At 40.0% G+C, this 18,140-nt stretch overlaps 1 protein-coding gene across 1 annotated transcript in view; it reads right to left on the reverse strand.

Annotated features, from left to right (window-relative positions):
* Positions 1 to 439: 439 nt before the first annotated feature.
* LOC142344587 (soma ferritin-like) overlaps positions 440 to 18,140 on the reverse strand; it is a 320,547-nt gene continuing 302,846 nt past the window's right edge. Inside the window, exons 2-5 of the mRNA XM_075396377.1 lie at positions 2,799 to 2,944; positions 2,099 to 2,245; positions 1,641 to 1,766; positions 440 to 1,140 (exon numbers count right to left, since the gene is read on the reverse strand). Of these exons, the coding sequence (XP_075252492.1) occupies positions 994 to 1,140; positions 1,641 to 1,766; positions 2,099 to 2,245; positions 2,799 to 2,900 (522 nt within the window). The 5' untranslated portion in view covers positions 2,901 to 2,944 and the 3' untranslated portion in view covers positions 440 to 993. The remainder of the gene's footprint in view (positions 1,141 to 1,640; positions 1,767 to 2,098; positions 2,246 to 2,798; positions 2,945 to 18,140) is intronic.

Raw genomic sequence — 18,140 nt, forward strand, 5'->3', positions numbered from 1 at the left:
TTCCGCTCATACACCAAGAAAAACAGTTATTTCATAGTTTGAAGCACCTTCTGTGCGAAGCGCAGTGGATCTTGATCTCTATAATTCATACATTCCTTTTATTTCCTTTAACTTCCCAAATTAAATTTGAGGATTAAAACTTGGCAATGCAATTGGGGTTATATTGTTTCATTCAAAAAAGACCCGAAAAATTCAACTCGATTTTGCGAATATTGAATTAAGCCCTTTTTAGCCGCAAAATCAGCTTTAGCAACTTGTTAAAACTGAGCTTTTTGCGGACAGCAATGGTAATATTTTATAGTTGCTATCCGTTACGCGTCAATATCTGTCGCGTTAAAAAAGACCTGCGCTAACCACAAAAATGGTTTTAAAATGTGGAAGAAGGACACCACCGCTCAAAACATTTAGAAGATACAGCTTTTCCACTGGGCATTCAGAACAAGGATGAGTGGCATTTTAATTCGATATCTAAACTGTTCTCTATGTTTATTTAGCATAATCTTCTCTATCATTTATCGTACATAAGATGATGTTCATGAAAGAATATACACCGATTTTCAAACATGTCATTAATGTGGCGAAGAAATTGTGACCAAATAATGAAGTGAACCGGAATGCGTAATGGTCAATGGTACAACACAGAGACACTACTCTTTAAAATTAGAGGAGCTGATCGTCTTTCCTAAACTAGTATTATTTTCTTGAAGTAAAACAATAGCTTTATCATAGCCCTCAGTTTGAAATACATCATTGCCGACTACATCATACCATAAACCAATGTACATTTACTCTGAACAACTGAAGATTTTGCACTTATTTTTGGCAGTCGGTGTTTCCGACTTTTTAAGACACCGATTATATAACACCGGCTACACAGGAGGACTCAGTAGCCGAGTGAACTCCACGAATTTCTTAATTATTTTAAGTATGCAAAGTAAGTTATTTTGAGTAATTTTTGACAGTCAATGAAATGTGGCCTTCTCTTGTTCGTTCTTAGTTGTCGCTGTCGAACGCGAGCTTGTCGAACTGGAACTCGCCCAGTCCTGGTCCGCACTTCTTGGCCTGGCAGATGAGGTCTCCGAATTCCTTGATGGAGTCAACTTGCTCTTCCAGGTAGTGCGTCTCCAAAAAGTCACAGAACTGAAACAGAGCAGCATGTACAATACAAAACTTGCATAACACCTGGCAGACGTTTTTGGAACCAATGAACTTCCATCTCAGCGAACACATTCCACGCAGCCGTTCTCATAGCTGTCATTTAGGTGGAATATTAGCTTCATTCTTTGTACCAATACTCACTGGTATGTTGAAATTTGATTGCGTCTTCTTAACAAATAGGACATAACAAAACTAAGAAAATCCTCTCCAAGATAAACCAAATACTTGCCGTGCCAGCCAATGACATGCAAACGATGGCAGATCTATAAGATTCAGTCACCTACCCTAAAAACCATTTAAAAATTGAAATTGCTGTCTTTTGAAGGCTTCAAATTACCAAAGATAAATAACGTCGATAAATAAGTTACACAGAATATGAGCATCCCTGAGCATTTCCGTTAAGCTTTACTTTGATCTCGCTGAAGATACTACTCGATGCATAAAGGCCGATGATTTTTTTTACTGTAGCATGGATAACTCACTTGTTTATCACCATGCGAATCCCCAAGGGTATGCAGGTCAAGCAAAGCTTGGTTAACTTTCTTCTCCAGCTCCAGTGCTGTCTCCAGGACATTCACTATAGAGCCCCACTCTTCCTGATCAGGTTTCTGTTAACAGCAACAATGCTACCAATTAATAATTAATTTTCGGAAATTATTCACATGAACATTTAACAGATTTAAGCACTGAAAAGACTTTTTTTACAAAAAAATCTATTCGTTTCGACAGATATATAAAAATCATGGTAATGGTAAAATGACATATGTGCTTCCCTCAGTAAAGCTCATAAAACTCGGATTTCTCTGACTTCATTCTATTCAAAATTATAGACCAAACTTTTGAAAAGAATTTTAAATTTTTCTGGTAATATTACATTCATTTTCTATCATACGAGGTTCGCACTTTGATAGTACTGAAATTATTAAGCTTAACACTTTACCTTGATATCTCTGAGCACAATTCTGCCGCCTCTTTTGTTCTGGTACTCCATCAACTTCATCGCGTGTTCCCTCTCGTCTTCGCTCTGCTTTTTCAAGAACTTAGAAACGTTTGGCGACTTCTGGTCGTCCCGGTCAAAGTAGAACGCCTGAACAAATCATTAAGTTTCAGTGCTGATGCTAAGCCGTACCAACTTATTGATGTAACCTCATATACGTCAATTAAATATTTTTTCGGAAGTCTACGGGCAGCAGAAACCTATTCATTAAAGAACGAGCATAAAATAAAGTCGAAAATAATATCAAAAATAAAAATTATCACTCTCGAAGCGTTAATTATGATTCCAAATCCTCGGCGAATTCTGGAAACCCGTCAGAAACTTCAATGCTCATCAATTGAGTGAAATTATAACACATACCAAACAATTAGGAAAAACTCAAAGATCCTTAGAGTACTGGATACCAATTATGGCAAACTGAAAGGGTCAAAATTAGATCCTTGTCTTTAGCCTTCTGCGTTTTCCGTCAATCAAACGATTCCGATACAACTCACGTACATAACATATCAATTGCCAAGAACTCGGCTTCAAAAACGAGGCTTTTTCTTAAAAAAGCGAAAATGCAAATTTTTCGGCAGCATTTTTAGATGCTGAAAAAACGAACAAATAAACTGACAACTGTTTTCAAACAATAATTGCTAACCATTGAAAGATATGTGTAGGATGCAAAGAGTTCCATGTTGATTTGTTTGTTGATGCCAGCCTCACACTCTTCATGGAAATTCTGTCTCACAATCGAAGTCATTTTAATCACTTGTCGATTTGAACCGAAATGGGCAAACGAATTCTGAAAATGATTGGCGGGGATGAACAATGTATTTACAATTACCAATGCGAATGCTAAACATTTACCGAAGGTAAACGACACTTAAAAACATTACGAAGTCTAAAAATCTCTGACAATAATCTTTATAAACTATATAGAAACTATTATCACGCGAGTTTGAACTCTGAAATCATTCCACCTGATAAACAGATCGCAATAATCGAAAACATTATAGGTTACAAAATTAATTTATGTAGCATCTATAAATAGCAAAATAAATATTTACTGATAGATTTCATTGTGATACAATTTACAGCACGAGATTGTCGAGAAAATCAACAAAATTTTATTTTGGTATAGACATAGATCAAGAGCCACATTTGATTATTAAGAATTCAACATTATTAGTAATCCAAATAAAATAAGTAGATAACATCGAGCGTTCTCAGCAGTGCATTGTTGTTTTAAAGATATCAAGAATATACTTTTTTAGCCTCAAAAAGATGGCCTTTACCGCTGCCGTGGCCTTTACCGATGTTCGACCGCTACTTTTTGACGTAATTAATTACTAACGCGTTGAAACGACGTCATATGAAACCAACAATAAGTGAAAAAGCCGTAGTCCAGAAAATTTAAATTCTAGACGGAGTTATTACGTAAGTAAATGAAGCTACGTAAATCTATGCAGCCAGAAAGTTTTAGTGCGTCATTTTTAACCACATAAGCATTAAGAATAAGATTGACGATCAGAACCAAATGCTCAAAAATATATTCAAATCGGTGTAAAACGCGCAAAACCAAAAACGTTCACATAACCTAATTATCGTTGAGCCTCCTAAAAAAATTGATAGCGCTTTTTTAGTCTAACATTTTCAGGCTCTGAAAACGTATGGGTGACCGATCAAAGCCGAAAAAATGCTCAAACGCAAATAAATTGCATCCCTCTCCGCCTTGACAAAACATTTCTCCGATTCTAAACAATTTTGTACTACAATTAAATGATCCACCGCAACAGAATCACAACCACCTAAAACCGAAATACTAACTGCTTGTAAACCCAAGTGTCCAAACAACTTCCCCAAATCCTTACATCTGGCATTTCCATCAAATTCACTATCAAGCACTGTCCAAATAAACCAAAACATACAATGATAACGTGCCAAGATCAATTGCAGCACCTTACAGCGTTGTCCCACCAATTTAGAACACTGCACTTCACCAAAGATTATCACCCATTCAATCTCTGTCCACGGGCATTCAAAACAAAAAAAGTTCCTCCCTTACATCCTTTCGCTACCGCAACCAATATTGCATCTCTGTTTCAGACAAAAACCTCTGGTGTGGGGACACCCAGCCCATGTTCTTTTGTAATAGAGTGGTCCACCACATACAGTACTCCGCGGTCCCTCATAGGAAAGTGTGCATTTAATTAGTGAGTTTGCGGGAACAAATACCTCCAAGACCAATCCGTTGGCGAATTGACGGTCGCAGTATAATAGTGAACCTTTTCGGTGGAATGAATGGGACGGATGAAGTCAAGCTGACGTACCTCAAAACACATGCAAAGGAAAAGCAGCCACCGCTGCGTTTGCATACTGCAACCTTATGTACAAAAACGCACTTGAGGCAAGAGTATGTCAACCAAAGGCTGCTGTCAGTGCGCATTTGGAAAAAATCAGAAAATTTCCATTATTGAAGATGCGAAGTGACCAAATTAACGGTCTGTCCGTAACACATATCCGTAGGACCCTGATTTAAAGAGCGCCTCAATTCTAAACACGGCTGTCCAAAAGCTGCCGTCAAATAAGGAGTCCTGGTCACTTTCCATATTAAGAAACACTTGGTTGAATTGATACACCTTGACTTGGTTGAGGAAGTACCCAGCAAAAGACTTGGTGAACACACTTCATCAAGGCAAGAAATGAAGACATCAACTCAGTAATTAAGACCAAATTTGCCTCAGACATTCGCTGCCAAAACAACAAAGAGGCACGCAAGAACATGTTTCAACTGCAAAAACGACCCCCTGCAGTCGCTCTATTGTCTGTATACCATAGGCAACCAAGGATTCGAGCCATTTGAAATCTTCACAATCCCTTTAAATGACTATCAATTCAATTTATCAGTGAGAAACTATAACTTCACTTTGAAATCTTTACAAGGCCTCTAATGCGAACACCGACAAACTCATAGTTTACTTTTCAAATATATCAACTTTTGTCGGGGTGTCCGCAACTCAGTTTCAAATGACCCTAATTTCATGAGTGCTTCGCTTCTTAACACGGCTGTCCCAAAGCGTCTGTCCAATAAGGAGTCCTGGTCCCTTCCCACATTTAAGAAACACTGGGTTAAACCGATTCACCTTTACTTCAACAACTAATTGCAGGAGGCCCAGGCACATGAAATGGTGAACAAACTTCACAGCGGCGAGAAATGAGCACATCGCCAACTCAGTAACTGAGAACAAACTTGCCTCAAAGACATTCTCTGCCAAAAAAAGCAGAGAAGCGCGCAAGAACATGTTGCAACAGCAAAAACGACCCTTGTAAGTCACTATTGCCCGCATAGGCAACGATTGGCTATGCGAGTCGTATTCTCAAGGACACTCAACTGATGACACCACACAACATGGAGCTGGAAGAGCTTATCCGTCAGCGTCCTAAACCTCCAACAACAGCATTTCGCTACCGCAACCAATATTGCATCTATGTTTCAGACCAAAACCTCTGGTGTGGGGACACCCAGCCCCTGTTCTTTTGTAATGGAGTGGTCCACCACACACAGCACTCCCCGGTCCCTCATAGGAAAGTGTGCATTTAATTGCGTTTGCGGAAGCAATTACCTCCAAGACCAATCCATTGCCGAATTGACAGTCACAGTACAATAGTAAACCTTTTCGGTGGAATGAATGGGACGGATGACGCCAAGCTGACGTACCTCAAAACACATGTCACAAGCAAATGAAAAGCAGCCACCGCTGCGTTTGCATAATGTGACCTAATGTACAAAAACGGTGAACACACTTCATCAAGGCAAGAAACGAAGACACCAACTCAGTAACTAAGACCAAATTTGCCTCAAACATTTGCTGCCAAAACAACAAAGAGGCACACAAAAACATGTTTCAACTGCAAAAACGACCCCCTGCAGTCGCTCTATTGTCTGTATACCATAGGCAACCAAGGATTCGAGCCATTTGAAATCTTCACAATCCCTTTAAATGACTATCAATTCAATTTATCAGTGAGAAACTATAACTTCACTTTGCAATCTTTACAAGGCCTCTAATGCGAACACTGACAAACTTATAGTTTATTTTTCAAATATATCAACTTTTGTCGGGGTGTCCGCAACTCAGTTTCAAATGACCCTAATTTCATGAGTGCTTCGCTTCTTAACACGGCAGTCCCAAAGCGTCTGTCCAATAAGGAGTCCTGGTCCCTTCCCACATTTAAGGAACACCGCGTTAAACCGATACACCTTTACTTCAACAACTGGTTGCAGGAGAAGACCCAGGCACATGAAATGGTGAACAAACTTGCCTCAAAGACATTCGCTGCCAAAAAAAGCAGAGAAGCGCGCAAGAACATGTTGCAACAGCAAAAATGACCCTGGTAAGTCACTATTGCCCGTATAGGCAACGATTGGCTATGCGACTGGTATTCTCCAGGACACTCAACTGCTGATACAACACTTCATGGAGCTGAAAGGGCTTATCCGTGAGAGTCCTAAACAACCTACAACAACAGCATTTCGAGTTCTGGCGCAAGTCACAGTGAACAATCTGATGAACGATCATTGAGTAAGACCACTATAATGTCGTTTGTCAGTCAAAACACAAGACGTCCTTCAGTTGAATGAAATGCAGTTGGAGAGGCCTTCTGGTATAATTTCAATAACGGCCCGGGCACCATTGACAGCAACGCACAAGAAACACTCCTTCATTTAACAGTTTTAGATCCGGTAACATGGTGCTATATCAACACTGAGATAATATATGGACAGAATTTTAACAACAGGCGGCTGCTCCTTTCGCATGCTCATAAGCTAGGTTTTAAGCGCATCTTTACCATCGCCTTAAGACTTAGTCTCGACTCCTTTTAGAAAGACTAAGGAACAGAATTTTCAACTGGCTACTGAAGTGAAGTCTTCGTAGGATATTGAGTCGTACGGAGCACATCAGTGAAAAGAACTACGATAGTCAGCCAAAAATTGCGCGCTGGACATAATTGACAAAATTAAAATGAACAATGGAGAAAAATATATCAGAAAGCTATGGGACGAAGACAACATCCATTTGTCTGATATTTACTTTTAAGTAATGGTTCAACTAACATTATTGGAAAAGCACCTTGCGAAAGACCAGACCTTGCGAAAGACCAGACCTTGCGAAAAACGGTACAAAAACACTATCCGGAAGACTATCCGGACAAAAACACTATCCGGAAGATGCTCATAAGGAAGAAAGCCGCTCAGAGTGTATGTTACCTAAAGCACTAACCAGTTATTCACACGAAAAAACTTGGCATGATCCGAGGGGTGCTCAATGGCGCAGAAAAACTTCACGGTGCATCAGTATAAAAGTCACAGCTGACTGGCCCAGACCTGCAGAAAAATCTAATCTAAGAAAGCTTACGGTTCAGACATCTATTTGCACTATCGGCCGAAATCGAGAGAAGATTAGTACAGATTGGAGTGCAACCGTGTGATCAGCCATCCTTGCGGTTTTTATGGCAGTAGAACGCTCATCGAATGTTCTGTTTCATCAGTACACACGCCACATTTTAAGGCAAAAGGTTTTCGCAATTGTCAAAACTGCGCACAGCAACGCGGGACAAGTGCGTGCTCATGCTAAGGTGTATCTTGAAGCAGGTGAAACCGTCCTTGAGAACATAAAAATGGACGATAACTTAGATTCAATGGAATCTCCGAGAGGGCCCCTAGTCAGGCCGAAAAAATAGCAATATTTAGCAACTCTGGTGAACCGGAAGTAATTTTTGAATTCAAGGAGTATTCGGTGCATGTGCTTAAGAGGTATCGAAACGACAACACCCTTGTTTAAGTCGGGGTTTTAGCAGCCTTTTTATAAAAAATTTAACAAAACACCTGCTTCTAAGTCTTGCGCCAACCTTTTGCGAACCAACTGCTCTTGTCAAACTGTTCACTGTAGGTGCTTGGTGATACGGGAGTGAACCAGCGTTGAGCAATAGAACCACGTCACCACTTGAGCACGCGTGGTATGCTTGCTGAAATATTGCAGTGTAGTAGCTAGGCGAGGGGTCAAATAATTACTCCACATCTTTTGCCGCATACTCTCTTGAAAAATTACAATCAGAACTAATTATTTACCGTCAAACGTACAGGAAAGTTACACCGTTACAATCCTTAAACTACGTTGCAACAAGATAAATAGCGTCCTCCGCATGAAGTTCCGTTCTGTAACCATCCAACCGATTATGGCAGACCTCACAAAGGAGAGACTCGTATATTAATCTGTTCCTTTTACAAACACCGGTATTCATTACTTCGGTCCATTTAACTTAACTGTTTGTCACGGAGGAGGTGGGAATTTCTTTTCACTTCTCAGGCTAATCGTACTGTCCATGTTGAAGTTTTTCCGTCCATGTACGCTAGTTCTGCTGCAAAAAGAGTTGACCCATTCTCTTCCCGCCGGGGTACAAGCGCTATGACTTCGTCAAATAATGGTACCAACATCATTGGCGCCAAAATCAGCTTCATGGGAGCAATGAAAAGTGGGATATCATTAACTTAGCTGTGAAATATGAGCAAAAAGGGGCATAAAAGGCATCAAGGGTAGGCTCTATCCGCCCTGTGCGCCATACTACGGTAGCACCTGGAAGAGGTTGGTTTGTAGTTCCAAGAGTACTGTATACCATCCTGGGTACGCGCCGCCTCACAGATGAGGTTTCGCACACATTTCGTCTCGTCAAATGCACATTGCACAGCAGCCCTAGGGTGTCAAGCGATTTGGGGGGAAGGTTGGTAAAACTGGACGAGAAGTGATCCAAACCACCAGGGGGAGGAGCGTCGTGGTGTGTGCGGGTTGGGGGAGGGAGGTTGAGTGGGGATGGGCTGAGGGGAGGGAGCCAAGCTTTTTAGATTTAAAACCGCCCTTAACACCATTAAAGAGTCTCTTCAAAAACTTTGTTAAATTGCATTCTTAGTGACTGGTAAGGCATAAGGCTCCATGACCCCTTAATGCCCTCCGTTGCCTGTTTATCCCATTTCGAAGAAGGAAAAGTCAAATAGTTCAAATGAAAAATCGGTCAAGAGAAATTGCAAAAGACCACTGGACTAATATAATTGCTATAAACTTCGTTTGAGAGCAATTAATAAACTAAATCGATTGCGCTCTAAATATTTGTAGGCCTTGAAAACGCATCGGTGACCGATCTGAGCCAAAAATTGGCTCAGACAAAAGATCTTTTAGCCGCTAAGTTTATCACTATGTTGCACTTTCTCAGTGCATTTTCGCCTCAAATTGTTTTTAGTAGCTAAGCGCTCGGTTCTGAACACAAAATAAAGATATTAAACAGAGTATTTTTTTTATCACATTCAGTAGTCCACTTTTAACGTGAATTATTTCCGATTTAATAATCGACGGTTACTAATTAGTAGTTGTAATTCCGTTTTGGAAGCAGCAGCGATTAACAGTTGACTTAGTCGAATTTTTCGGCAAACGACGCAATGCTTTAGCTTCTAAATTTACGGCATTAACAGCCAGGTATAATTATTTGGCATGCGTTTACTTTTCAGAAGTCAATATCTTATTGTGTGTAGATATCAGGGTAAATAAAATAACTAGAAAGCAACAAAACATTGAACTGGTCTATGATCTGAAAGGTTGCGTCCATTCGGTCGCGTTTGAGTATTTACCTTATACAACTTGACTTGCTCATAATTTCGAACAAATATAAAGTCAATTACTTCGCATGACTGGTTGTCAAAACCAATGAAGGTGCATCCAGGTTTTGCTTTCAGAGCAACGTCTTCCGAATCTTTGAGCCCCGATTTGAGGACAATCTTGTAAGTTTCCTCTTCTTTAAATGAGTTAAAATCTCCCGAAAGAAAATATGCTTCCGTTTCTACACTCAAATATGTTGCGATTCTCTCCGTTATTAAAGTAGCGCTATATTCTCGCGCCTGCAGAGACACGTTGTCAAGGTGAGTATTAAAATGCCAAAAAGTCTTCTCTGGGTGCCCAATTTGCTCAAACTTTCCATATTGGCAAATTCTTTTGCATCCCGCGCCAGGATAAGTAGTCCCAGGTTCGTCCGGCGTCAGACTTAACCAAAACACACCCTCACTTATCAATTTGTATTTCAACGAATTATAGAAAATGGGATTAAATTCACCAGCAGTTGCACCGTCATCACGCCCAACACCAAACCATTTGTATCCAAGAGGGCTAAGAGCACTATTAAGGTCATTTACTTGGTTGAAAAGCGCTTCCTGCAGACCAATAAAATCAGGCCTCTGGCTTAATAAAAATATGCAGACATCATCCTTTCGATTTGCCCAAGAATCCTCTCCATCCTCTGGATTATCATACCGAATGTTGAAGCTTAGAATTTCCAAATTCATTACAACTGAATTCATTAACCTAATAAACCTCAATATGAGACACTAACTATGAACAGGAAGTTAATTTCACCAAAAACACAGCTTACGTTCAAATATAGAATACCAACATTTAAATTGCCAATAAATTTTTTTGACAGCGTAGATTAATATGTCTAGTTGGGCCCGGGCGCACGACTAAATAATTAAATAAAATTCAAAAAGAGCAATTAGAGTTCCAGTAGAATTCAACACACTTTCTACATCAACACGCAACCTCGCAAAAGAGGCGGAAAAAGTAAGTTATTGATAAGAATTAATGAACTGTGGGTAATAGTTCATTAATTCTTATCAATAACTAGTGTACCTTATCTCACTCGTCGCCGAGTGAGATACACCTCGGCGACGACGACCTGCACCTTAGCAAGTCCTGGATCAACTGCGTGAAAACGATCCTGAAGAAACGAGTGTTGTACAAGACTTACTCGAACAAGTGCAACGAGGAAGGATACCCAGACTACTTCGAGTGCCCAATCAAGAACTGCAACTACTAACTCAGTTTCCTCCGGCTCTCCCAGCGACGATAGTTAATTTCTACTTAAATGTTTGTTGTTATACCGCTCTCTCCTACCGAGAAACAAAGGTTAACAGCAAGCAAGCGCTGCTTCACTACAATCTCTCCTAGCGAGAAACAACTAGTGAAACAGCTACGATCCTAACAACCCTCGAATAGTAGCGAAGTAATACGAAAAAGCCTCAAACGAAAAGTTGATCGAAAACGATAACAAACAAAGAAGTAAATTAAAATCCAAAATTGCAATGGGCATTACAATCAACTGTAATATATGCAAGGCTGGCATTACTAAAAAAGATACAGTCTTTCGATGCGTATAATGCGAAAACATTATGCATAAGGCCACCCAATGTATTCAGCTATCTGGCACCGCCATCAACGATCTCCAGGAGAAAAAATTGAACGTACTTCTACTCAGCAACAACTGCGTAAAAACAAACAAACAGGACGTCGTCCTGGACGCTATCAGCAGCCAAAACAAAATCGACAAAAGCAATGAGAATTAGGAGGAAATGAAAACTTTTATTAAAGAAACCGTCGGTAATCAACTGAAAAATGAGATAACATTCCTTAAGAGCGCTGTTGAAAGTAACCTCAACGACCTAGGAGACATTGTGACCAAAAAACAAACCAAAAACCGAACCTCCAACATTGATCACCCCAGTGGCGTACGTGTACGTGGAATACCCGAGCTAAAAGACACCAATGCTAGAAGACGTGCTGAACATAAAAAAGCCGAGATTGAAAAATTACTAAAATTCCTAAATGTCGATTCTAACATCGAAGACTGTAGGCGAATTGGAACATACAACGAAAGCAAGGAGAGAACAATCATAGTCAAACTCAGCAATGACTGGAACAGAAAACTGCTCTTACTATCTCTTGGCAAATTGTGGAACTATGATAAAAAAGTGTACCTTAGCAGAGAACTATCAAAAGAAGAACAACTGTTGGAAAACGATCTACTGAATAACAGACAAGAAAACATCGAATGGGGAATACCAAGAAACAAGGTCAAGGTCCAAAACCTGAAACTACTCCACTACGATTATCAAAGCAACACCTATGATGAGGCCGCCTTGGATACGGGATGGTGAATAAACACCAACGAAAACAGAACCGTACAAATTACTCTACTCACTTTCAACGTACACAGCATCCTGGATCAACGGCGTGAAAACGATCCTGAAGAAACGAGTGTTGTACAAGAATTACTCGAACAAGTGCAACGAGGAAGGACACCCAGACTACTTCGAGTGCCCAATCAAGAACTGCAACTACTAACTCCGTTTCCTCCGGCTCTCCCAGCGACGATAGTTAATTTCTACTTAAATTTTTGTTGTTATACCGCTCTCTCCTACCGAGAAACAAAGGTTAACAGCAAGCAAGCGCTGCTTCACTACAATCTCTCCTAGCGAGAAACAACTAGTGAAACAGCTACGATCCTAACAAACCTCGAATAGTAGCGAAGTAATATGAAAAAGCCTCAAACGAAAAGTTGATCGAAAACGATAACAAACAAAGAAGTAAATTAAAATCGAAAATTGCTATGGGCATTACAATCAACTGTAATATATGCAAGGCTGGCATTACTAAAAAAGATACAGTCTTTCGATGCGTATAATGCGAAAACATTATGCATATGGCCACCCAATGTATTCAGCTATCTGGCACCGCCATCAACGATCTCCAGGAGATAAAATTGAACGTACTTCTACTCAGCAACAACTGCGTAAAAACAAACAAACAGGACGTCGTCCTGGACGCTATCAGCAGCCAAAACAAAATCGACAAAAGCAATGAGAATTAGGAGGAAATGAAACTTTTTCTTAAAGAAACCGTCGGTAATCAACTGAAAAATGAGACAACATTCCTTAAGAGCGCTGTTGAAAGTAACCTCAACGACCTAGGAGACATTGTGACCAAAAAACAAACCAAAAACCGAACCTCCAACATTGATCACCCCAGTGGCGTACGTGTACGTGGAATACCCGAGCTAAAAGACACCAATGCTAGAAGACGTGCTGAACATCACAAAGCTGAGATTGAAAAATTACTAAAATTCCTAAATGTCGATTCTAACATCGAAGACTGTAGGCGAATTGGAACATACAACGAAAGCAAGGACAGAACAATCCTTCTCAAACTCAGCAATGACTGGAACAGAAAACTGCTCTTACTATCTCTTGGCAAATTGTGGAACTATGATAAAAAAAGTGTACCTTAGCAGAGAACTATCAAAAGAAGAACAACTGTTGGAAAACGATCTACTGAATAACAGACAAGAAAACATCGAATGGGGAATACCGAGAAACAAGGTCAAGGTCCAAAACCTGAAACTACTCCACTACGATTATCAAAACAACACCTGTGATGAGACCGCCTTGGATACGGGATGGTGAATAAACACCAACGAAAACAGAACCGTACAAATTACTCTACTCACTTTCAACGTACACAGCATCCTGGATCAACGGCGTGAAAACGATCCTGAAGAAACGAGTGTTGTACAAGAAATACTCGAACAAGTGCAACGAGGAAGGACACCCAGACTACTTCGAGTGACCAATCAAGAACTGCAAATACTATCTCCGTTTCCTCCGGCTCTCCCAGCGAGAACCACCCAGGTAACGATAGTTAATTTCCACTTAAATGTTTATTGTTATACCGCTCTCTCCTACCGAGAAACAAAGGTAAACAGCAAGCCAGCGCTGCTTCACTACAATCTCTCCTAGCGAGAAACAACTAGTGAAACAGCTACGATCCTAACAACCCTCGAATAGTAGCGAAGTAATACGAAAAAGCCTCAAACGAAAAATCGATCGAAAACGATAACAAACAAAGAAGTAAATTAAAATCGAAAATTGCAATGGGCATTACAATCAACTGTAATATATGCAAGGCTGGCATTACTAAAAAAGATACAGTCTTTCGATGCGTATAATGCGAAAACATTATGCATATGGCCACCCAATGTATTCAGCTATCTGGCACCGCAATCACTGATCTCCAGGAGATAAAATTGAACGTACTTCTACTCAGCAACAACTGCGTAAAAACGAACAAACAGGACGTCGTCCTGGACGCTATCAGCAGCCAAAACAAAATCGACAAAAGCAATGAAAATTAGGAGGAAATGAAAACTTTTCTTAAAGAAACCGTCGGTAATCAACTGAAAAATGAGATAACATTCCTTAAGAGCGCTGTTGAAAGTAACCTCAACGACCTAGGAGACATTGTGACCAAAAAACAAACCAAAAACCGAACCTCCAACATTGATCACCCCAGTGGCGTACGTGTACGTGGAATACCCGAGCTAAAAGACACCAATGCTAGAAGACGTGCTGAACATAAAAAAGCCGAGATTGAAAAATTACTAAAATTCCTAAATGTCGATTCTAACATCGAAGACTGTAGGCGAATTGGAACATACAACGAAAGCAAGGAGAGAACAATCATAGTCAAACTCAGCAATGACTGGAACAGAAAACTGCTCTTACTATCTCTTGGCAAATTGTGGAACTATGATAAAAAAGTGTACCTTAGCAGAGAACTATCAAAAGAAGAACAACTGTTGGAAAACGATCTACTGAATAACAGACAAGAAAACATCGAATGGGGAATACCAAGAAACAAGGTCAAGGTCCAAAACCTGAAACTACTCCACTACGATTATCAAAGCAACACCTATGATGAGGCCGCCTTGGATACGGGATGGTGAATAAACACCAACGAAAACAGAACCGTACAAATTACTCTACTCACTTTCAACGTACACAGCATCCTGGATCAACGGCGTGAAAACGATCCTGAAGAAACGAGTGTTGTACAAGAATTACTCGAACAAGTGCAACGAGGAAGGACACCCAGACTACTTCGAGTGCCCAATCAAGAACTGCAACTACTAACTCCGTTTCCTCCGGCTCTCCCAGCGACGATAGTTAATTTCTACTTAAATTTTTGTTGTTATACCGCTCTCTCCTACCGAGAAACAAAGGTTAACAGCAAGCAAGCGCTGCTTCACTACAATCTCTCCTAGCGAGAAACAACTAGTGAAACAGCTACGATCCTAACAAACCTCGAGTAGTAGCGGAGTAATACGAAAAAGCCTCAAAAGAAAAGTCGATCAAAAACGATAACAAACAAAGAAGTAAGATAAAATTGAAAATTGCAATGAGCCTTACAATCAACTGTAATATATGCAAGGCTGGTATTACTGAAAAAGATACAGTCTTTCGATGCGTATCATGCGAAAACATTATGCATATGACCACCCAATGTATTCAGCTATTTGGCACAGCCAACAAAGATCTCCAGGAGATAAAAATGAACGTACTTCTACTAAGCAACAACTGCTTAAAAACGAACAAACAGGACGTCGTCCTGGACGCTATCAGCAGCCAAAACAAAATCGTCAAAAGCAAAGAAAATTAGGAGGAAATGAAAACTTTTCTTAATGAAACCGTCGGTAATCAACTGAAAATTGAGATAACATTCCTCAAGAGCGCTGTTGAAAGTAACCTTAACGACCTAGGAGACATTGTGACAAAGAAACAAACCAAAAACCGAACTTCCAACAAACGATCACGCCAGTGGCGTACATGTAAGTGGAATACCCGAGCTAAAAGACACCAATGCTAGAAGACGTGCTGAACATGACAAAGCTGAGATTGAAAAAATACTCAGATTCCTAAATGTCGATTCTAACATCGAAGACTGTAGGCGAATTGGAACATACAACGAAAACAAGGACAGAAGAATCATAGTCAAACTCAGCAATGACTGGAACAGAAAACTGCTCTTACTATCTCTTGGCAAATTGTGGAACTATGATAAAAAAGTGTACCTTAGCAGAGAACTATCAAAAGAAGAACAACTGTTGGAAAACGATCTACCGAATAACAGACAAGAAAAAATCGAATCGGGAATACCAAGAAAAAAGGTCAGGGTCCACAACCTGAAACTACTCCACTACGATGATCAAAGCAACACCTGTGATGAGGCCGCCTTAGATACGGGATGTTGACTAAACACCAACGAAAACAGAACCGTACAAATTACTTTACTCACTTTCAACGTACACAGCATCCTCGACCTGCAAAGACGTTTCACTCTTGCAAATGCAATTTTAACGCGAAAATACGACGTCTTATGTCTCATTGAGACATGGCTACCAAAATCTGTCCCGAACGAGTCTCTTTTTCTCAATAACTTGCAAATACTCCGAAATGACAGAAAACCAACTGAAAATGTTTTCAAACACGGAGGAGTACTCATTGTGGTACGGAGAGACATCAAAGCTAAACAACTGGCACTTGACCAAACTTTTGAAGACGCGATAGCTGTCTTGCTAACTGACAAAACCAAAGCACAAAAATTGCTGATCAGCTGTATCGAAAACCCTCCAAAAATCAGTCCCTACAGATGGCCACCTGAGAAATGCGCACAATTCCTTACAAGCCTCAAAACCAAACGTAAACAGTTGAAAGTCCCAAGTTCTTTAATAACTGGAGATTTTAACTTTGTGCATACATCTTGGGGGTCAATGCAGTCCACAGATGAATATGAAAACACAGCCACCGATCAACTAGCAAATCTCAACAATGAACAAAAATTTTACTTTCAATGCATACTTGGCAGCAAACCGCAGTTAGACGTCTTCCTAATAGATTAACCTGAGTATTGGCTTAACTCAACAATTGACACCACACTTACTGATAACTACTAAATCAATTTAAAAAAGTGCTCAGACCACCCAACATTCTCATCCCTGTTAACCTTCAATAATGCAACGGAGAAACACAATAAATTTGTCAAATATGCAATCTCTTGGACTAGTTGGAAGAATTTCAATCAAACAATTATCGACAATCCCTTCGAACCTTACTGTTACAGCAATATAGACGAAGTCACCAATCAATGGTACTTATGGTTCAACGAATTGTTTACAAAAAAGTACCAAGAATTATTAGCCACCGATCTTACCTCCCTCCATGGATCTTGAAACCTACCTCCCACCTGATCAACCAACTCAACAAACGCAAACGCAAAGAAGCCAGAAAACCCAACAACTACACCTGCAAAAAATTCTTGATCTTGAAAGCAAAATCGAAATCGAATCCTGTAACGACAGAGCCGACTACGAAAACAAAGTTTTCAGAACAAGGGAATTCGATAAGATCCAAGCCTATCTGAGATTCATTAAAAAAAGCCACCGTACCCACATGAAATGTCTTTACAGAACAAAGTAGCAGAAATTGATGAAGGAAAGGCAAACCTGTTTAACCAATAATTCCAAAGTGTTTTTAGCTGAAAAACAAACAAAACAAACGTTGACTTCGGGCCAAATACATTCAACAAAATTACTTGCTGCGAGAGACAAGTCACGTAAATACTCATTTCTCTTCAATGAAAAAAAGTGAAAGGACTGGATCGAATAGGAAACGAGACCGTAAAAACATTTGCAACCACACTGGCTAAATCATTAACTGTCATCTTTCAAACCTCCTTCAACAATGGCGTATACCCACATTACTGGAAAGCGAAATAACTCCAATCCACAAAGGCGGTGATAAAAGCGACGTAACCAAATATGGACCCATTAACTGCCTCTGTTGCCCGTTGAAAGTCCTAGAAAAAGTCATCTTTGACTGGTTATACCCAGTAGTAAGTGAAAAACTTCACGACTCTCAATTTGGATTCAGAAACGGTCACTCAGCCATTGTACAACTTTTCTGCTTCCTCAATAAAGTATACCTGCTCAACGATTCGTCGGCAATTGATGAACTAACGATTTTCCACTTAGATTTCGAAAAAACCTTAGACAAGGATCCTCACGATCTCCTGCTTTTGAAAACCCACAGAATGGGAATAGGTGGAACATCCCTAAATTAATTGCCAATTATATAAACAATAGAAAACAATGCGTGAAAACAAACAACTTAAGAACTGAATTCGGTGATGTCACTAGCGGGGTCCCACAAGGGTCCCTACTGGGTTCTCTACTCTTTTTAATCTCCGTAAATGAACTCCCCACTGTTGCAAGTGAAAGTGAATGCTTCGGA

The sequence above is a fragment of the Convolutriloba macropyga genome, chromosome 8 (genome assembly GCF_964194025.1).
Source record: "Convolutriloba macropyga chromosome 8, txConMacr16.3, whole genome shotgun sequence".
Taxonomy (NCBI): Eukaryota; Metazoa; Xenacoelomorpha; order Acoela; family Convolutidae; genus Convolutriloba; species Convolutriloba macropyga.